Source organism: Acinonyx jubatus, chromosome B1 (genome assembly GCF_027475565.1).
Source record: "Acinonyx jubatus isolate Ajub_Pintada_27869175 chromosome B1, VMU_Ajub_asm_v1.0, whole genome shotgun sequence".
Taxonomy (NCBI): Eukaryota; Metazoa; Chordata; class Mammalia; order Carnivora; family Felidae; genus Acinonyx; species Acinonyx jubatus.
The window spans coordinates 5,710,518-5,732,797 of NC_069382.1; the positions used below are offsets into that span (position 1 = coordinate 5,710,518).

Sequence of the window (22,280 nt, forward strand, 5' to 3'; positions counted from 1 at the left end):
GCTCATAGTAGGTGCTCAATAAGTATTTGTCCTATCAGCTAATGAACAAAGGAGGTTTTATTACATTAGCCTAGAGATATCAGAGAAAATTTCTTGGAGGAAGTGATGTGAGCTACCTGTTAGTTTGTATAGGAACATGGGGGAGGGGGAGGGTACAGAAAAACAGACCTTTCCTGAAAACCTGAGGTTAATGGATATGCTTGGGTAGAAATGTAAACTGACAGGTATCCTTGTACTAAAAAGAGGCCTCTCACCTAGTCCTGAAAAGGGAATTCTCACAATTTCTTCTTCTAAGAGTCCTGCCATCTTGCTTTCATTGGTGGTCCGTTCCCTAATTCCCTCTTTGCTTTATTCCCTCTCTCTTGTTTTTGCCCCTCCTGAGGGCTTCTTAAGGAGATCATGGAAACTCCAAAATTTTTATTACCCAAGGACAACTTAAGCAAGTCCCTATTTATTTATTTATTTATTTATTTATTTATTTATTTATTTATTTATTTTAGAGTGTGCGTGTGTGAGTGGGGGAAGGGGAGAGGAAGAGAGAAATCTCAAGGAGCCTTCATGCTCATTCAGGAGCCTGATACTGGGCTTAATCCTACAGCCCTGGGATCATGACCTAAGCCGAAATCAAGAGTTGGACACTCAGCTGACTGAGCCATCCAGGCACCCTTTATCAAGCCCCTTTAAAGTTAACTTAAACATAGGGTAGCGGAATGGATAAAAAAACAAGATCCATCTATTGCTGTCTACAAGCGACTCATTTGAGACCTAAGTATACTTGCAGATTGAAAGTGAGAGGATGGAGAACCTTCTGTCATGCTGATGGAAGGCCAAAGAAAATTGGAGTAACCATACTTATATCGGACAGACTAGATTTTAAAACAAAGACGGAGAAACACAACAAATGGACCATAGGGGAAGGGAAGGAAAAATAAGATAAAAACAGAAAGGGAGGCAAACCGTAAGAGACTCTTAAATACAGAGAACCATCTGAGGGCTCCTGGAGGGGAGATGGGTGGGGTGATGGATTAAATGAGTGATGGGTATTAAAGGCGGCACTTTCTGGGATGAGCATTTCATGTCGTATATAAGAGATGAATCCCTGGATTCTGTTTCTGGAGCCAAGACTACACTGTATGTTAACTAACTTGAATTAAAAAAAAATTAAAAATGATTTTACTAAAAATAATACAAATGTTTGTGTAAATTAAAATTTAAAGTATTGTTAATTCATTAAAAAAAAGACTAACGAGATGAAGAAAGGCATTATATCATAATTAAGGGGGTTATCCATCAAGAAGATCTAACAATTGTGAATACTTATGCCCCCAGATAGAAGCACCGAAATATAAAAATCAATCACAAACATAAAGAAACTCATTGATAATAATACCATAATAGTAGGAGACTATTATTAATACCCCACTTACAGCAATGGACAGATTGATTATCAGAGCAGAAAATCAAGAAAACAATGGCTTTGAATGACATACTGGATCAGATGGACTTAGCAGATATATTCAGAACATTTCATCCTAAAGCAGCAGAACACAAAATCTTCTCAAGTACCCATGGAACATTCTCCAGAATAGATCACATACTGGGTCAGAAATCAGCCCTCACTAGATACAAAAAGATTGAGATCATAGTATGTACATTTTCAGATCACAATGCTACTGTGAGATTTGAAATCAACTACAAGAAAACATTTGGAAAGCCCTCAGATACATGGAGGTTAAGAAAGTCTTACTAAAGAATGATTGGGCTAACCAGGAAATTAAAGAAGAAATAAAAATATATGTGGAAGTAAATGAAAATGAAAACATGATTGTCCAAACCCTTTGGTATGCAGCAAAGGCAGTCCTAAAAGGGAAGTATATTGCAAGAAAAGTCCCAAATACACAACCTAACCTTACACTTAAAGGAGCTAGAAAAGGAGCAGCAAATAAAGCCGAAAGCCAGCAGAAGGGAAATAATAAAGACTAGAGAAGAAATAAACAATATAGAAATAAACAAAAAAACAGAACAGATCAATGAAACAAATCTGGTTTTTTAAAAGAATAAACAGTATTGATAAACTTCTAGCCACCAGACTTATCAAAAAGAAAAGAGAGAGGACCCAAGTAGATAAAATTGTGAATGAAACAGGAGAGATCATAACACCACAGAAATATAAACAATTGTAAGAAAATACAATGAAAAGTTATGTGCCAACCAGCTGGACAATCTGGAAGAAGTGGGCAGATTTCTGGACACATACACTACCAAAACTGAAATATGAAGAAACAGAAAATTTGAACAGGCCTATAACCAGCAAGGAGATTCAATCAGTTATCAAAAATGTCCCAACAAACAAGAGTCCTTGGCCAGATGAGCTTCCCAGGGGGAATTCTACCAGACATTTAAAGCAGAGTTAATATCTATCCTTCTCAAGCTGTTCCAAAAAAATAGAAATGGAAGGAAGGCTTCCAAACTCATTCTATGAAGCCAGCATTACCTTGATTCTAAAACCAGACAAAGACCCCACTAAAAAGGAGAATTACAGGCCAATATCTCTGATAAGCCTGGATGCAAAAATTGTCAACGAGATACTGTACTAGCTAATTGAATTCAACAGTACATTAAAATAATTATTTACCACGATCAAATGGGATTTATTCGTGGGCTGCAGGGCTGGTTCAGTATTCACAAATTAATGTGATAGGTCACATTAATAGAAGAAAGGATAAGAACCATATGTTCCTGTCAATGGGTGGAGAAAAAGCTTTTGAGAAAATATAGCATCCTTTCTTGATAAAAACCTCAAGAAAGTAGGGATAGAAGGAACATATCTTAACATTATAAAAGCCATATATGAAGGCCTACAGCTAATATCCTCACTGGGAAAAAACAGAGCTTTCTGCCAAAGGTCAGGAACACAGCAGTGATGTTCACTCTCACCACTGTTGTTCAACATAGTACTGGAAGTCTTAACCTCAGCAATCAGACAACAAAAAGAAATAAAAGGCATACAAATTGGCAAAGAAGTCAAACTTTCACTCTTCTCACATGACATGATGCTGTACATGGAAAACCTAAAAGACTGCACCAAAAAACTGCTGTAGCTGTTACATGAATTCAGCAAAGCTGCAGGATATAAAATAAATGTACAGAAATTGGTTGCATTTCTATACACCAATAATGAAGCAGCAGAAAGAGAAATCAAGGAATTGATCCCAGTTACAACTGCACCAAAAACCTTAAGATACCTTGGAATAAACTTAAAGGGGTAAAAGATCTGTTTGCTGAAAACTATAGAAAGCTTAGGAAAGAAATTGAAGAAGACACAGAATGGAAAAATACTCTATGCTCATGGATTGGAAGAACACATATTGTTAAAATGTCTATACTATACATTCAATGCAATCCCTATTAAAATATCAACAGCATTCTTCACAGAACTAGACAAACAATCCTAAAATTAGTATAGAACCAGAAAGACCCTGAATAGCCAAAGTAATGTTGAAAAAGCAAAGCTGGAGGCATCACAATTCTAAGCTGTATTACAAAGCTGTAATCATCAAGACAGTATGATACTGGCACAAAACCAGACACAAAGATCAATGGAACAGAATAGAGAACCCAAAAATGGACCCACAAACATGTATAGCCAAGTAATCTTCGACAAAGCAGGAAAGTATCCAATGGAAAAAAGTCTCTTCAGTAAATGGTGCTGGTAAGACTGGACAACAACATGCAGAAGAATGAAACAGGACCACTTTGTTACACCATAGACAAAAATTAATTCAAAATGGTTAAAAGACCTAATGTGAGACCGGAAACCATCAAAGTCCTAGAGGAGAAAATAGGCAACAACCTCTTTGACCTCAGCCACAGAAGTTTCTTACTAGACATGTCTCAGGAAGCAAGGGAAACAAAAATGAACTATTGGGACCTCATCAAGATGAAGAGCTTCTGTACAGCAAAGGAAACAATCAACAAAACTAAAAGGCAGTGAACAGGAGAAGATAATTCCAAGTGACATATTGAATAAAGGGTTAGTATTCAAAATCTATAAAGAACTTACCAAACTCAACACCCAAAAAACAAATAGTCCATTGAAGAACCGGGCAAAAGACATGAAAGAATAGCCACTTTTCCAGAGAAGACATCCAGATGGCTAACAGACACACAAAAAGATGCTCAACATCACTCATCAGGGAAATACAGTCAAAACTACAATGAGATACCACCTCATACTTGTCCAAAAGGTCAAAATTAGCAACTCAGGCAACAGCAGTTGTTGGCAAGGATGTGGAGAAAGGGGAACCCTTCTGCCCTGTTGGTGGGAATGCAAACTGGTCCACTCTGGAAAACAGTAAGGAAGTGCCTAAAAAATCAAATAGAATTCTCCTAAAACCCAGTAATTGAACTACTAGGTATTTATCCAGAGGATACAGTGATGCTGATTCAAAGGGGCACATGCACCCCGATGTTCATAGCAGTGCTATTGACAATAGCCAAATTATGGAAAGAGTCCAAATGTCCATGGACTGATGAATGGATAAAGTAGATGTGGTATATATATATAAGGGACTACTACTCAGTGATCAAAAAGAGTGAAATCTTGCCATTTGCAACAATGTGGTTGGATCTAGAGTGTATTATGCTAAGTGAAATTAGTCTGAGAAAGATAAATATATGATTTCACTCATATGTGGAGTTTAAGAAACAGAACAGATGAACATAGAGGAAAAGAAGGAAAAATAATATAAAAACAAAGAGGGAAGCAAACCATAAGAGACTCTTAAATATAGAGAACAAACTGAGGGTTGCTGGAGGGGAACATGGGCAGGGAACGGGCTAGATAGATGATGGGCATTACAGAGGGCAGTTGTTGGGATGAGCACGGGATGTTATATATAAGTGATGAATCACTGTGTTCTGCTCCTGAAACCAGTACTACACTGTATGTTAACTAACTTGAATTTAAATAAATAAAAAATTGGGGCACCTGGGTGTCTCGGTTGAGTGTCTGACTCTTGATTTCAGTTTAGGTCGTGATCTCACAGTTGAAGCCCTATATCAGGCTTACTGCTGTCACCACAGAGCCGGCTTCACATCCTCTGCCACCCTTTCTCTTCCCCTCCCCTGCTTGTGCTCTCTCAAAAATAAACATTGAAAAACAAATAGATAATAATATTAAAAAATTAGATTTTAGTTATTGTATAGAATTACTCATTTTTGTATTTCCTCATGCTCTCTTGAAAATAAATTTTCTTTTAAATTAAACGTATTTATATTAAAATGGGTGTATGTTTTTATTTCTTTATTTTTTTTAAAAATTTATGTTGAGAGGGAGACTGTGCCAGTGGGGGAGGGGGAAAGAGAGAGAACCCCGAGCAGGCTCTGTGCTGTGCACAGAGCCTGACACACGGCTCGAACTCATGAACTGAGAGATCATTACCAGAGCTGAAGTCAAGAGGTGGACGCTCAACCAAGTCACCCAGGCTCCCCTTAAATGGGTATGTAGTTTTAAAGTGAAAAGTCCCCACCTAATCCACCTCTTGCCTTATCTTCTCTCCCCTCAGTTGTGGGGAGACCTACCACTGAGAATTTAGAGTATGTACTTTGAGACATTTTACTAAACCTACTGAAAATGCATACATAAACACTTACATGTTCATGTTTATATGTGTGTCCATGGAAATATGTAGGTTTTGTTTTTTTTTTTAACGGAATGCACATAAACTTTTTTAGTTAACATTATATCAGAGAACAGTTTTCCGTGTTTGTGCTTAGCAATAGATCTCATTTCTTAAAAACATATACAGTCTTCTATAAGAGATAGGAAGTGATTTATGTAATCGATCTCCTCTTAGTGAGTTTGAAGTTTTCCATTTCTTTTTCTTTCCAATCCAGAAATAATACAACACTCAATGTCTTTGTGTACATCACTTACAGATGTTTATGTTTTTCTGTAGGTTTAAATTCCACAGGTGGGCTTTTGAGTTCAGAGTGCCTGTATAAATTTATAATAAATGCTGTCATACTTTCCAGAAAGAATGTGCTAAATTCTCTTCTTTCTAGCAGTGTAAAACAACACTTGTTTCCCATAACTGTTACTCAAACTGTGAGTTATCAGTCTTTTTAATGTTTCCTACTTCGTTGGTGAAAAAATAAAATTCATTTCATTTGAATTTCCTTGATTTTTAGTGAACTTGACCTTTGTTCACCAGAACTTAGAGGTAACAGCGAAACTGACCTGTATTTAAATGTCATGTTTATTCTTCTTTTGCTGTCTATCTAGGCTGTTGCTCATGGTTTCCACTGAAAATGTGAACATTGAATACACAAGGTCACTAGGTGTCACTAGAATCCCATTTTGTTGGGCTGTTTCTGGGCATATTTTTTTCTAAGAGCAGGCAACTGTGTAACGGCCTCAGATAAAATTCTGATAGTTCCTTTGGATACTAGACACTTTTAGTGAAGAAAGAAGAAGTAAAGGCAAAAGCCATAAAGGTCAACTTGGCTGTCACCTCTCAGTTCTGTTGAGGAAAGTTGATCTAACAGATAAGTTGGAAATGCAGTTTGTAGGCATTTGTTTTTGCCTGCTTGAGAGTAGGTCATTGCCCAGATGCCCCTGCATTTAGTGTGTCCTACACGCTAACATATTTTCTTGCATGACCCCAACTCTGCCATTCACTTGAGAAAGTTAACACTAAAACACTCCCCACCATTGGATTCTGAGTCCATCCTGGTCTCACCAGCTGTTGAAGTTGTGCACTTTACAACAGACGGCTCCCAGCTCCCTGCATCTAGTCAACATGTCTCCTCATCCTCTTCCTCGCTCGAGCTCTTCCTTGGTCTTTCTTTGGCTGTCATGCTTTTGATATTGCGAAGATTGTAAGTAGTGATGTGTGGTGTCTCAGTCTGGGATTACCTGATGTTTCCTGATGAGGTTCTCTGAGTGCTGCGTCTTCTGCGGGAATACCCTAGAAGTGATGATGGGTTCTTCTTAGTGCACCCTCTCAGTGTGTTGGCGGTGCTGGTGGTGTTCACTTTGGTGCCTGCCAGGCCTCTGCACTGCGAGTCAACGTGCACCCCCTCCTTGCATTTAGTGTGGCTTTTAAGGGGAGGTGCTTCAACTACGTCAGTAACTGTCCCTCATCACACTGTGTGTGTGTGTGTCTCCACACTTTATTCATGGGGTTGTAATCCATTACTATCATTGTTTAAACCTTTTAAGATTTCATTTGTCTTTGATTGGCCAGGGTAGCCTGTCCAACTTGACTTCTATGTTATTTTACCCATCATCCTGTAAACACCTCTTTTCTTTTGGGCACAACAATTTAATCCAAGATCTGCCTATACTATCTCTTTCCCAGCTCTGGATTCAGCTTTCTCTTTAGGGATCCCTGGTTCCTTTCAGTGGAAATGACATTTTGAACCCATAATCTGGTGCCATCTGTTATTGCTGCTCCCGTGCCCTTTTGGGGACAGAGTTAGTGACACGTGTGTATGTTCACCCATGTGTTTCGAACTCCGTTCCCACTGGTACTTGCAACATCAGTTCCAAACCAGGGGGTTCATTCCAGTCCTCATTTTCTTCTCCCCAGTGTTTGTGGCTCGCTCTCCAGACTGGGGGAAAGAGGATTCCTGTTATCCTAACAGAGCAGTTAATCAGATGTGTAGATGACTAGTCTCTTCTCCAGGGCTGTGCCTTCCCTGCACAGATCCCCTCCTCTGCTCAGGCTTGGATCCCCCTTTGCACTGGGCCTCTTCTCTGCACAGATGTCCCTTTACCCCAAGTCGCCCCCACGCGTGGGAACCCTCTACTACATCTGTTTAAATTTTGACACCCCTCACTGTGCCTTGCCCCCTCCCCCGCATGTGGATGTCTTCCTCCCCCCCCTTGAGCTCCAGCACCCCATGCTGGGCCATGCCCCACATGAAGGGCTCTGGGAAGCCCTCCAGTGCATAAGTGCTCCCCACCCATCCACACAAACCTTGCCCCACCTGTGTGGCTCAAGGACAGAATTGTCAGGTGGGAGGGAAGGCAGGAAGGGCAGATTTCTTCCCTCCTCTTACACTGAGGGCACATGCGGAGGGATTGCTAGAGTGGCGGGAACCGCTCTCAGACTTCAAAATTACCCTGAAACTTTTAGTTTCTTAAGCCTATTCCTGTGATGAAAAGCTGGGTGTTAGTAAGAGAGGTATTTTTAAAAACCTGCCTATTAGGCTTTTCTGTTTGTAGCAAACTTTCAGTCTTCCTGTGTTGACTGAAAACAAAGCAAAGCAGGGCACTTGGGTGGCTGAGTCCGTTAAGTGTCGACTTTTGGTCTCCACTCATGTCATGATCTCACAGTTCGTGAGTTTGAGCCCCGATGTCGGGCTCCGTGCTGATGGTGTGGATCCTGCTTGGGATTCTCTCTTTCCCTCTCTGTTCCTTGCATTCTCTCTCTCTCTCTCTCTCTAACTCTCTCTCTAACTCTCTCTCTCTCCTCTCTCTCCTCTCTCAATATTAAAAACAAAAAGAAAAGCCACATCCAAATTATCTACTGTTACCAAAGTAAAAGACATTTTTCCTATCTCAGACAGCATAGGTTTACTGAGAAGATAGACCTAATAATATTCATGAATCACTTAGTAAATGATACCAGAATAATGGGTTTCTTGTAGGTTTAGAGTAGCTGTTCTCACATCATGGCCCAGGGACTTCTGGGGTCCCCACACCCTGTAAAGGGTCAGCAGGGTTGAAAATTTTACAATATTGATAAGACGTTATTTGGCTTTTTCTCTTTCATTTTCTCAGGCGAGCACAGTATTGTGGGGCCATGTGGCTTACACAGTATGTGGAGTGCTGAAACGTGTGAAAATCCAGCCTTTCATTGACATTTGCAAAAATGTACAGCCATGCCACTTTTCTCCCTAACTTTTTTTCTGTTTTGGAAAATACTTTTCATAAAAGCTGCTATTTGTGTTAACATGTATTGAGTTTTATTGTTGTTGTTTTTAAATGAATTAGCAAGTATGTATTTTAAGAACTACTCAGTTCTGTTTTAATAAACATCCACGAGTGTAAATCACATAAAAAGCTTTATGAGGTCCTTCAATTTTCTAAGAATGAAAGAAATTTTGAGTCCAAAATACTGCTTTACAGTTCAGTTTGTGTCTTTCTTCCTTTCCTCTCTCTCTCCTTTTTTTTAAAGTTTATTTTTATTTATTTTGAGAGAGAGAATCCCAACCAAGCAGTCTCCTTGCTGTCAGCTCAGAGCCTGACGCGGGACTCAAACTCAGGAACTGTGAGATCACGACCTGAGCCGAGATCAGGGAGTCGGATGCTCTACCAACTGAGCCACCCCAGTGCCCCTGTGTCCGCGTCTTGGACTGTATCAGTCCTGCTGTGCCTGGGGTCTTGTTCTGTGCCCGGTGAAACCATGCTCACATACTACTTCCTCACTCCACCTGAGGGAGGTCCTTCCAGTTGTCTTGTTCTGTTTCACCATTGAAACAGGGGGATTCTTTTCCCACAGAAGGTCAGATACTTTTCCATTGCCCTGGCTTTCGAAGAAGTTGTGAAGGCACCGTGGATCTGGGCTTCTTAGGTAAGCAACAGAGTGGGATAGGTTTTCTGCAGTGAATGAATCTGAATAGCATCTGCTTCTCAAGGGTGCTTTTCCTGTCTGCTCTTGACACGTAGTGTGAATGGGCATTGAAGTTGCCAAGCGGGTTTGCAACTTAAAATGTCTGGGGAAAATGCCATTTCAGTCTCAGACATTGTCTTTGTTTGTTGTCATGGGTCTCCCCTCTGAGTCTGTGCAGCATCTGACATAGTTGGGAGATGAAGGGGGAGAGCATCCCTCCCCAGTTGTCTAGTACAGCTGGCCCTTGAACAGCATGGATGTAAGCTGTACAGGTCTGCTTATGTGTGGTTTTTTTCCTAATACAGCACAATATTGTAAGTATTTTCTTAGGATTTTCTTACATTTTCTTTTCTCTAGTGTTCTTTATCAAAAGAATACAGTATATAATACCTATAATGTACAAAATGTGTGTTATTGACTCTTTTTGTTATTGGTAAGCCTTTGGTCAACAGTGGCTTTTAGTAGTTAAGTTTTGGAGAGTCAGAAGTTATCTGTGGATTTTTGACTGCATGGTGGGGGTGATCAGTTGTTCAGGGGTCAACTGTGTGTCTGAACTTTAACACCAGCCAGGCTACTGTGGGTTTAAAGTTTTATTTTAGTCTTGCCAGAAATATTTATGGTAGACCAAAGCGTTATGTACTAGGATTTGATAAACTATTAAGGAGGCTGTTCAAACCAGTAATATAAATTGGGTCTGTTTTGGGGCACCTGCGTGGCTCAGTCGATTAAGTGGCCGACTTCGGCTCAGGTCATGATCTCGCGGTCCGTGAGTTCGAGCCCTGCGTCGGGCTCTGTGCTGACCGCTCAGAGCCTGGAGCCTGTTTCAGATTCTGTGTCTCCCTCTCTCTGACCCTCTCCTGTTCATGCTCTGTCTCTCCCTGTCTCAAAAGTAAATAAAACGTTAAAAAAATAAAAAAGTAAATTGGGTCTGTTTTTATCTCCCAGGGGTTTGTATTCCCCTCCATGTAACCTGATAAGATTCAGGATGGAGTCGGTCAGCCTTTTGTCGGCGATTCCAAAGGCCCTGTGGTTGGGCCGGGACTTCTGGTGGAGGAGCCTCAGGGGCTCAGCTGGGGGTCAGCTTGGGTCGGACTGAGTGGGTTGGGGGGGGGGGTTGTACAGGAGTCCCCAGTCTCAGGTGCGTTTTTAGAAGCAGTACCTAATGGAAGGTGGTGATCAGGAGATTTACTCCCTGTCTGGGTACTGTTTGAAAAGTCTTCACAACCCCCCCCCGCCCCCCAATACACACACCCGGCACACACACCCTCTCATTTTAAGATTGCTGAACAGGGGGGAATATAACAATGTGGTTAGGGAACAGGCCAGGTGGGCCGGGCCTTGGTGCCTTAGGCTTGTGGAGGGAGGGTGTGTGTGTGTGTGTGTGTGTGTGTGTGTGTGTGTGTGTGTGTTGGGGTGGGGGGAAGAGGGAGGGATGGTGAGCCACTCAGTGATTAGCAGCAACAGACCAGTCGCTTCTGGGGGGGCCCGTGTGCTCCTTTCTCAGGTGCTCCTGTGTCCTTCACACACCCTTCCCTCGCACGCGCTTATCAAACTTCTCTCCTTTCCCGATGGTCCTGTTCCCATACTCCGAATGCTTGCCAAGGAGAGGGTGGTGTTCTGAGAGGCACAGGTGGGGCTGGCGGGGAGTGCGGATCCAGCCCTGGATTCGTGCTGGCTGCTGGGTCCTGGTGTCCTCCTGTGACCTGTAAACCTGACCTGCCGGCACGATAGGCGCTTGCTCTCACCCCCCACTTAACAGGTGCTGTCCCCTCCTGTCGCTGGTCCCCTGGTGCTCTGCCCTGTGTCCTGGGGGAGAGGGTGGGGTTCATGGCTTGAACTCTCCTGGGATTGGGTGCTGGAGGCTGGAGCCTTCACACAGCTGCCATTTGTTGTTATCCCCCCTCGGTGCCCACGGTCCTGGGTCCTAGGTAGTGGACCAACAGGCCTCTGCTGACTGGATTTAGGAGATACGGCGAACGAGTGTGGGTGTGGCATAAGCCCTGGAGTTGACCCAGCTGCGGTAGAGGGTTTGTGCTGAGGGTGGGGCAGGAGGGGCGTCCCAGGCTGGCTTGCAGGGAAGTGCCGCCATTCCTGAGCCCTCGAGGGGAAGGCATTCGTTGCGGTGGCGCCCAGGCAGGGCTTCCCGGACAGGAAGGACGACACCGGCTGCTTTGTTCCCTGTTGGCTCTGAGGTAGCAGCAAGTAGAAAACAAAGATCAAAAAGGTTGGTTCTGCTTTTAGGGGCGTCTCTTGAGATACTTTTCTGCTTGACCACTAGGTGGGGGCATAGTGTCATGTTACACTTCTGAAGAGACGCGTATCCAACCAGAGAGCTTTTTGTTTATTCAGTAGATTTTGATTGAGTGCCTGATAAACACGGGTTTTAATGTAGTGGCTTCAGTATTCTACTAAGCACGTGAACACACAAGTTGTTTGCACGCATAGAATGACATCACCAGGATTATGGGCCACCTGTTTCTTTGTTGTGAAAGGTCATACATAAACCCAGGTAGACGCAGGACATGTATCTCTGCAGCTTTCCACCTTGCATGATGGATAAATTGTCGAGACACTTACTCCCAGTAAGGACAGAACATACCTTCTACAGCTACACCCCCTGGGTCAGGCACACATTTTACCCAGTTGAGTCAAGCCTTTCCCCAAACTACTCACTAGTAGAGGATACTTCCTAGTTCTGTAAACTTGGGCAAAAGATCTTCGGTGAGCCTCAGCTCCCTCAGTTGTACAATGGGGGAAAACGATAGGCCGGTACTTGTGCACCAGGAATGGTGAGAGGTTCTTGGAAGCTGGCTGAGCTTGCCGACGTCGATTATAACGTAAGTCTCATGTATGTGATGAGGCAGTTACCCTGATTCTTCTCCTACAGGTCTTCCGTCAGGATGCCTCCTGACCACCCCCTTAGGCTGTTTTGTTGCTTATAACAGTGGGAAATAGGTGACCTTTCACTTGAGTAAGAAGAAGCCGGGAAGCCCTGCTCAGGGTAAAAATAGTTACGAAAGGACGTTTTTAAAAAAGAAAGAGGCATTCCTAAGAAATCGTTCTTCTCTTTGTCCTTGATGCCTGTTCCTCATTTCTTTATGACACCCATTATTCTGCCCCGTTCACCATAGGCTTTCTACAGCCTTTCTATGGGTGTTAATTTGCTTTTTAAAAAGTCAACCTTATAAACGTAATTTACATAAAATGAAGTGTACCCATTTGAAGTATCCAGTTCACTGAGTTTTGACAAATGAATGCACCCATGTTAGCCTCACGACCACAGTCAACATATGGTGAACACTTTCATCACCCTTGGAAGTTTCCCTGTGTCCTTTTGCCACCACCTTCCCCTCCCCAGGCCCCCTTGTGCCCTTTACACTGTTGCACCGCACGGCAACCACATACCAGGTTCCTGGCACCTACGCCAACTTTGCTTGTTCCAGGGTCTCCTGTAAAGGAAACCTTCCAGTATGTGTTATTTTCCACCTGGCTGCTTTTGTTCAACACGATGTGTTTAAAGTTTATCCTTGTTGCCGTGTCCATCAATATTTTGATTTTTTTTTTATAGCTGAATAGTTTTCTATTGTGTGGATATACCATAGTTTGGTTATTCACTTTTAAGGGACATTTGGGTAGTTTTCTGTTTTTGGTTATTGTAAGTAAAGTTGCTATGAATAATCATGTTTGTGTCCTTGTCCTTATGTATTTTCATCACTCTCGGGCCATTACCCAAACTGTTTTCCAAGGTGCTTGTATCATTTTACATTTCTACCAGCAGTGCATGAATATTCCATTGGCTCCACATTTTTACCAATACTTGGAATTTATCAGTCTTTAAATTTAGCCATTCGAGTGGATATGTAGTGGTGTCTCATGTGTTTATTTTTTGTAGCAGTTTTTTGAGATAGAACTCACCCATCAAAAGTGTACAATTCAGGTTTTGTTTTTGTTTTTTAAGTAAACTCTACATAGACCCAGCATGGAGCTCGAACTCATGACCTTGAGATCTAGAGTCACATGCTCTACCAACTGAGCCAGCCTGGTGCAATTGAGCATTCTTAAATATATTCACAGAGTTTTTCAGCCAGCGCCATCAATTTAAAACATTCTCATTACCTTAGAATGCAGCCTTGTACCTTTACACCACCCTCTGTATCCCCCAAACCAGGGCAACTCCTAATCTACCTTCTGTGTCCACGGTGTTGCATCTTCTGAACATGTCATGTAAATGGAGTCATACAATATATGGTCTTTGTGCCTGGCTGCTTTCTGTTAACATAAGGTTTTCAGGATTTATCCATGTTGTAGCATGTATCAGAATCTGACTTCTTATTAAAAAAACAGTGTTCCATTGTATGGATATATCACATATATTCATATTGTTATGATTTGTAAGTATTTTCTCCCATTCTGTTGGCTGTTTTTATATGTCCTTTACAGTTTCCTTTGAAGCAAAAGGTTCTAATTTTTCTGAGTTCTACTTTTTTGTTTCTTGTGCTTTTGATGTCCTTTAAGAAACTTGCCAAATCCAAGATCAGGAAGATTTAGTCTTAAATATTTTCTTCTGAGAATTTTATAGTTTTAGCTCTGACATTTAGGCCTTGGATCCATTTTGAGCTGGTTTCTGTGTGTGGTGTGAGGTAGGGGTCTGATTTCATCCTTTTTTGTTAGGGTATCTTGTCCCAGCACTATTTGTTGAAAAGAGGATTCTTTCCCATTGACTTAATGTTGGCATTCTTGTCAAAAGTCAGTTAACCATACATTTGAGGATCCCCTATGGTTTTAGCATGTATTTTCCTCATGACTAGTACCAATTGATTGTAAGAACACATGCTTAGTGACTATTTGGTTTAAATTAAAAATGGTTGCCCGTTTTTAAAAACTGGGTTTCTGTCTTCTTAATAATGAGTTGCAGGCAATTTTTGTACATTGTTCATAACAATTTTTTTTGTCAGATACACATACTGTAAATACATGATCTCAGTCTGACTTATTCTTTATTTTTTTGCATGTGTCTTTCAGAGCACATCAGTATTTTACTTTGTTGAAGTGTGTTTTTTTATTTTCTTTTATGCTTTGTGTTTTTGATATTCCCTCTGAATGTCTTTGCTTACTTCAAAATCATGAATTTTTTTCTCCCATTTTCTTCTAGGAGCTTGTAGTTTTGGCCTTTATATTTCTGTGATCTACAGTGTGCACGTGTGTATGTGTGGTGGAAGATAAGGAGGTCAAAAGTGTTTCACAAGGGTGTTTCTTTCTATAGTGATGACATTTACTCCTTCAGAAGGTATCTTTTGAGTACTCAGTCTATGCCAGGCATGGGGGTATGTTGTCACTAGACCGGCATAGTCACTCTCTCCATGAAAGAAACCGGTTTTGTAAGCGCAAGGTGTGGTGCGTCCTCGGAAGGCTCCTCGAGGGGCTTCGCACCAGAGCCCTTTTGCAGTTGGTCACCCTACTTAGCGGCTGGAGTTGGTGGACCTTTGAGCCGAGGCGGAGAAGGCGCAGAGGAACTAGATGCTTGGAGACTTGGGGGAACCAGCTTCCTGAGGAACAGAAGGTCGCGGCCTGAGGCGGAAAAATGCCGGTGTGTTTGAGGGTCTCAGAGCGTCAGTGGTTGGGATCTATGAGGAGAGGGAGCTCAGGACAGGGATGTGATCCTGCAGGACCGCAGAAAGGGGTTCGAATTTTACGCAGTCTCAGTCTTTACTCATTATGCCCTCTAAGTGTCACACGTCCGTCCTGGGGAAGTTCTCGCGGGTGAAGCACAGCACCTGAGTTTAAAACGGTGCGGAGCTGACCATGTCGTCATCTCTTCACTACTTCCTCGCTTCATTTCTGTCTTGCTTGAGGTGCCATTTTTTCCCCTGTTGTGCCAGCCGGATCCGTTTGAATCAGAACGCCTAGTTTCCTGTTCCCATCCTGTTATGGAGAGGGAGCCCCTCACACACAGGAAAGAGAAAAGCCAGCTATTATTGCAAGGCTTGTGGTGACACACTGGTCCCTTTTTACCCCTCCCCCAGTTCCTGTGCCCCGGGGTAGCGCCCCTCCGCGTGTGCGTCTTGCCACAGCTCTGCCGGGCCTCCAAGTTCCCAGCTACTGTGTCTCCACTGCTGCCGTGACGTCTGGCTTTTGACACTGTCTAGACTTTCTAGTGTGGAAGTGCAAATACAGCTTTCCCCGTGGCCACCTTCTGGGGGACCCCACTCCACGTACACGCACCCACCCTTTGCACGCACGCATGTGCGCACACACACACGCTGCTTCTCCTCTCCTGATTCCGTAAAGTCAGCAGTTGATGAATTAGCAGTTTTACTTTATGTAATTACAGCTGTGAAAGGTGTTTTTAGCTGAATCTGAAAGTGTACACAAACACATTTCCTTTTGTGTGAAACTTGGTCCTTAACCTGAGCTCAGCCTGGTGTCCTTGAGTCCAGTGCGTCTCTGGTCCAGGTCATCTGAAAACTGAACCTGTCACCTGCTTTGGTGGCCCTGACTGTGGGCATGTCAGACCTGCCCCCTCCTCCGAGTCCTTGAGGTATGAGGAGAGGAGTCCAGTCCCTTGTGGTTTCACAAGCTTCCTCGTTCAGCTTCTACACTCGGCTTTCCTTCTCTGTATTGGCTTTTCAGTTGCCCAGATGTCTCTCATCTACTCTTTGTTTCTGTTCGTCTGTGTCGTTTTGTTTTCCTTTACCCTTATTTGACGGAGGTTTTGGGAGCAGGAGAGAAAAATGTATGTGCTCAGTCCATCAGTTTTAACAAGAGCTCAAGAACATCCCATTTTTATTCCTAAATATTGCCCATTCAGATCTGCACCCGGTCCCGCATCTTTGGTGAAACCAGTAGTGTCTCCTACCCCCATAGTCCCTGACTGGTCTCCTTACCCTCAAAGTCCCGTCCTGGAACTCACCCTGCAGAGTGGACTGTCAGAGTCCCCCACCTCTCTAGCACCCTGGGGCCACAGGATGAGGGCCGTCCGAGCTCAGGAGCTTAGCAAATGAGGCCATTGGGGTGACCTGTGTGAACTCCTTGTCACTGGCATCGTCACTGCAGTCACACCCAGTGGTGTGTGTTTTCCCAGAATTTTCACACTGCTGTTCACTTTGTCACACTTCTTCTGCCTGTGCTGTCCTTCCCGACGGAAGATCTGCGTCCTCCCCAATGCACTTCCTCATCAGAATTACCCGCCCGTCTGGGGGTCGCCTCCCACCTAAAGCTTCTGACTGCTGTGTATCACAGCATCACAGGTGCTCCCTCTGGCTTCTGCTCTGTTGTTGTGCTCAGAGTACTGTTTTTGTGCTGCATTCTGTGTTGTGCACTTTTTGCAAACTTCTTTTGTGCCTGGCTTAATAAAAAGACAGTTGCATTCCAAATCTGCCTCTGCGTTTACTGTATCGGGGTCACAGGTGTCATTTGGCTTTAACCCCGTCGTGTGCTAGTGAGAAGTAAAAAAGGCAAATGAGGTCTTGTGCTAAAAGTAGTTTTGACCTTACATGCCCTCAGAAGTGTCTTGGGGACCCTAGAGGTCTTCTGACCACCCTTTGAGATTCCTTAAGTCTAGTGATAAATACTCTTGTCAGTGTGGTGCGTAATCTTCCAGACTGCTTACGATGAGAAATACTTTACCATATTATATACAGTATACAGTCCCATATGTCCCTGCTGAAGTTGTGTTTTTGTTCTTAATCTATTTTAGAGAGCTTTCTATATGAATATGGATATATTTGCCCTATTCTTTTTTTTTTTGCATTGTATTTTATATTTTCATCTGTCATTTGCATACAGATGTTGAACAGTGACAATGTAATGAAATATGGTCAGAGTTGGGTTTAGGGGCCGTACTTTTAAAGAGACTGAAACAACAGGTGAAATTCTTCTGTTAACATAGGAGTGATCAAAGGCTTTTGATTGGGTTGTGGGGAGATGAACAAAATGTTATATGCTTCATCTTTCAGTATTAATAATGTAAATGAATGGGAAGAGTAGAAAGTATATGTAAGGAGATCATTTAGAAAATTGTTGTAATTGTTTAGATTTGAGCACCTGAATGCTTAGAAGTAGGTAATGGTCTGAGGATTCCCAAGACAGGGAGGGAGGTGAAGGACTGCAGAGCGAGAACACGGAATCGCAGGTTGTGGGGCAGACGGGTCTGGGGGGTGGGGCACGGCCCGGAGTAGCTGTCATCGGCCCACCCTGCTCTCCGGGTGAAACACACAAGACAGAGAACCCAGTTTTGGGGCCAAGATAAACTTGCCAGCCTCGTGTCTTTAGGAACCTTCTATCTCTACATTACTCATTTTTTGTCCTGTTTACTCTCATGTTATTCCTTTAGTAACATGTGCTTAAATTGTGTGTGTGCCGTGCACTGGTCATTTTGAAGGATGTTACTAAAGTTATCGCGGAAAAATTGTGCTTCCTTTACCTGCTGCCTGCTTCTACTCTTACACTCTAAACACTGTGTAGAGAATACTTTGACAAGTCGAATTTATATTGCCCTTTGTATTTGTTTATAAATGTACTTAATTTATTTTTTAATGTTTATTTTTTAGAGAGAGAGAGAGAGAGACAGAGAGAGATCAATCATGAGTGGGAAAGGGGCAGAGAGAGAGGGAGACACAGAATCTGAAGCAGGCTCCAGGCTCCAAGCTGTCAGCACAAGCCCAACGCGGGGCTTGAACTCACAAGCTGTGAGATCATGACCAGAGCTGAAGTCAGACGCCTAACTAACTGAGCCACCCAGGCGCCCCTAGATGTACTTACTTTAAAAGCCACGTCTATTAAAATGGCCTGTGCATTTCTTAAATTGGTAACTGACATATGTGCAGATTTAATGCTATGTGAATTTAACAGAAACAAATGCTCATTATGCTGTATCAATTTAATTATACAGATGCAGGACAGCTGGAGCACATATTGATGAATCACTCTTCCCTGCAGCTAACACCAGGGAACACTTACCAAGCCTAATTAAAAAAAAAGTAAGTATGTGATTTCAATATGGACAGTGGCAACTATGAATTTATTCTTCTATTCCTAGAAAATGAAACTTTTTAGAATGTATTCAAGAGTTGTCTTAAGTATTGCTGCTGCTGGTATTGTTCTTTTCATGTAGCCTTTTTAAGAAAGTTACAGAAATCATTTATCCTTTAAATTTGTGAGAAGTGGAAGGAGATGTGTTTGCCCAACAGAAAGCTAAAAGTTGCAAGAGACCAGCAAACATCCAGGTGCTCTGGGAACTACTTCAGAATTCAGTTTGTTATGTCGGCAGCAAAATACCTTTGTTCTGCTGTTTAGCTGGAAAATCTCAAAAGTCTGAAGCAGAAATATCCAAGTTATTTAGTAAGTAAGTTGTTTATTGAAAATCTCTGCAGACATAAAGACACTTTGAGGTCTAATCCATATTTGAACTGCAGCATTTTCACTCTTTTATTATTTGAAAACTGTGATTTCTTTATTTGAGGGTAAGCTGGTTTACTATGAAACTTAAGAGTCCCTTTGCGCATGAGAATGCCCGTTGGAGAAGAGATTTGCAGACTTTCTCCAAAGTGAATTAGACAGACTAGAACCATACGTTTCCTGTAGATTAGAGAAGACGTTCCCGTGGGTGCCTCAGATTTTCTGTAAATACTAAATCCTCTATCTCCATTCCATTTATGTCAGGCCAGCCAGGATTTGTAGTGCACTGACGGGGTGCACTTAACTTCAGTCTCTGTCCGCCCAGATCTCATTCAGGTATAGGTGAAATAGAGTGTGCAAGGCTCTTGACTCTCTGTGATACACTTAGCAATAGCTGTGTCTGCTGTGGTTTTTTGGTTTAATTTTTTTAAATGTTTTTATTTATTTTTGAGGGGGGGGGAACGGGCAGAGAGAGAGAGAGAGAGACAGAGTCCAAAGCAGGCTCCAGGCTCCAGGCTCCAAGCTGTTAGCACAGAGCCTGACACAGGGCTCAAACTCACAAACCCTGAGATCATGACCTCAGTCGGGCACTTAACCTACTTAGCCACCGAGATGCCCCTCTGTGTTTGCTGTTTTAAAAATAAAGTACATGTTTTTAAAACACATTAATCATACGAGTGTTTTTCATTGTAAAACACTGAATGTACACAGATGAAGCCAGTACGCACACGCACACATGCGTGCATGCGCGCGCGTGTTTTGTACGATTGAGGTTCTCCAATGTTACACATATTGTTTGGGAGATTGCTGTTTTCTTCTTCACTTAACAGTGTGTTTTTGACTATTTCATGACAGCATATGTAGGCCGTCTTCACTTGTCCCTATTGTACTCTATGGCATAAATGTGCCTTTGTTGGATTCATGCACCCTTAAATCATTGTGGGTTTTCAGTCAGCACATTGTGTATGTGACATGTTTGAGTTAATTGCTCCAGGTGTAGAATCTAGAGATGAAATTACTGGGTTGAAATGTGCACGCTCTCTGATGCGAACAGTCACCCCTGTTTACACAGTGACCACACCTGGATATCACTAATCTTTGTCATTTTTCCTAATATGAGTCCTAAGTCACGACAGCTTATACGCTTTGTTTGCTTGTGCCTGAAAACATTCCCTTTCCCTCTTCTGAGTGCAATTGCAGAGTGAACGTGACTGCAGACCGTAGTCTCTTGGGCTTTTGGAGGAGGGTCTCGGCTTGCCCCTCCCTCACTCTTTCTGCTGCCAGCCTGACCCTCTTCCCTGCTGTTGCGCACATATCCCAAGCATGTTTGTGATTTAGAGCCGTTACGTTTTCTGTTCCCTCTGTCTGGAAGCTGCTCCCCCCAAACTCCATGATGTGGCCGTTTTTCTGACTTCGGTGGGGCTTTGTACCCGGTTCCTTCCTCCGTGAGACCCCCTCCGACTGTCCTGTGTGCTGTGGCAGTTCTCGCCTCTGCCGACTGCCTGGCGCCCCACTCGCCTACTGTGCTCCTTTGGTCTGTGGTGCTTTCCCCTTGCTGACGCACTGTAGTCACGGTGGCCGTTGTGTAAGGTTCAGTTGCCCGTGAAGATCCGCAGGACTCTACGTGACCGTGCTGGGGAGTCTGTGGAGCACTCGGTGACAGGGAGGCGGGTGGAGGGAGCCCCTTACGGTTTGTGGTCATGTACCCTTGTTGTGAGTGTATTACCTCCCCCAACAGCGGAGCCCTCCCGCTGGTGATAAGCAGTGGACAGAACTTGAGAATACAAATGCCCCCAGATGCTTTGGACTCTCGGTTACAAAGCAACATTGTTCATCAGTACATTGCATGCTGTGCGTGTACTTCGGGGAAAACAGTTGAGGCCAGTTCCAGGTCTGCTGGAATTAACCCTCCCGACACACATACAATTTATTTTGCTTACTAATTATGTTTATTTTCACACGTGTAATTTATTTTACTTATTAACTGTGGTTTATTTTCTGTCATTCATTAATAAAGCATAAGCTCCTGATAGCAAGAATCTTTTTCTGTTTCAAGACCAGTGCCTGACACAACATTTTTGTTAAATAACGAATGAGAGCAGGATGCTCGGTCAAGAACACGAGTGTAGGTGTGAGAAAATTCACCCAAGACTTTTTGGTTACAAGCCTTGGGCTTCATCCTGTGCGTCACACCTTCTGTGTGTGTTTAGAGCTTTTGGGTTTCACTGGCTGAGTAGAATTACTGTGATTTAAAGACAATAGGGCAAGATTAAATAATGGTTCTTTTTTCTGGTAGTTAAAAAATTGCTTTTGTATTTTGTTACTATGTCATAATTTTGGTGGGGGGAGGGGGAGAGATAAGAGTAACCAAAATAAAGAAAAGACTAATTTCCTTTAAGAACTTTCATGGAAACTAAGAATGCTGGGAGCATGTCAGGAGAAAATGCCTGAGAAAACAGAGCTACTTAGAGCACAGCCTTGTATTTATTCTTAAAATTCTGATATTTTTACAGATGCACAGAAAGAAATGACTGTTGCTATTTCACATGCAGTGCAAGAAGTACCTCTTTAAGATGGTTTTATTTGCAGTGTTATAAAAGATACCAAATGCACATGAAAGGGTTGCAATAAAGTATTCATTTTTATGTCCTTTTTGCACAGCGTAAGTGTATGCAGCCCAAAGATTTTATTCCTAAAACGCCAGAACATGATAAAAGACTTCAGAAGAAATTTCAGAAAATGGCTACAGAGCTCCAGAGGCAAAAAACAACTCTGGGTGAGTCCAGACAGACAGCGTGGTCCTGGGCACTTGTTCTGGTGGACGTCTGGTTTCATTTGTCTGATGACCAGTGGCATCCAGGGTGGACACTGGTAAGGGGGGAGTCCGTAGGTCCAGCCTGCGGAAGCTTGACCGTGGCTGCTTGTGGGGCCGCGGATTTGATCTAATCAGCCACGCCGTCTTGGGGTTGGTCACCAAATTGATAGAACTTTTTATTTTCAGGAATCATTATGGAAGAACAGATTTTGACTAAGAAGCCCTATTCTAATAAGTTCCTGTTTATTTCTTTGTTATTTTATATCTAACTTTGTAGTTTTACCTCATACTTGGTGTTTTTGTTTTGTTACTCAAAATAGGCAAATGTTAGATGATACATTCTTTTTTTTCTTTTAATTTTTTTTAATGTTTATTTTTTGAGAGAGAGATAGACAGAGTGAGAGTGAGGGGAGAGCAGAAAGACACACACAGAATCTAAAGCAGGC

At 42.6% G+C, this 22,280-nt stretch overlaps 1 protein-coding gene across 5 annotated transcripts in view; it reads left to right on the forward strand.

Moving 5' to 3' along the window:
* The window catches only part of MCPH1 (microcephalin 1), a 269,736-nt gene that overhangs the window by 18,954 nt on the left and 228,502 nt on the right, over positions 1 to 22,280 (forward strand). For all 5 annotated transcript variants that reach the window (XM_053216226.1, XM_053216223.1, XM_053216225.1 and 2 more), the window contains 2 exons: positions 18,514 to 18,601; positions 21,681 to 21,795. In XM_053216226.1, coding sequence (XP_053072201.1) covers positions 18,514 to 18,601; positions 21,681 to 21,795 — 203 coding nt within the window. The remainder of the gene's footprint in view (positions 1 to 18,513; positions 18,602 to 21,680; positions 21,796 to 22,280) is intronic.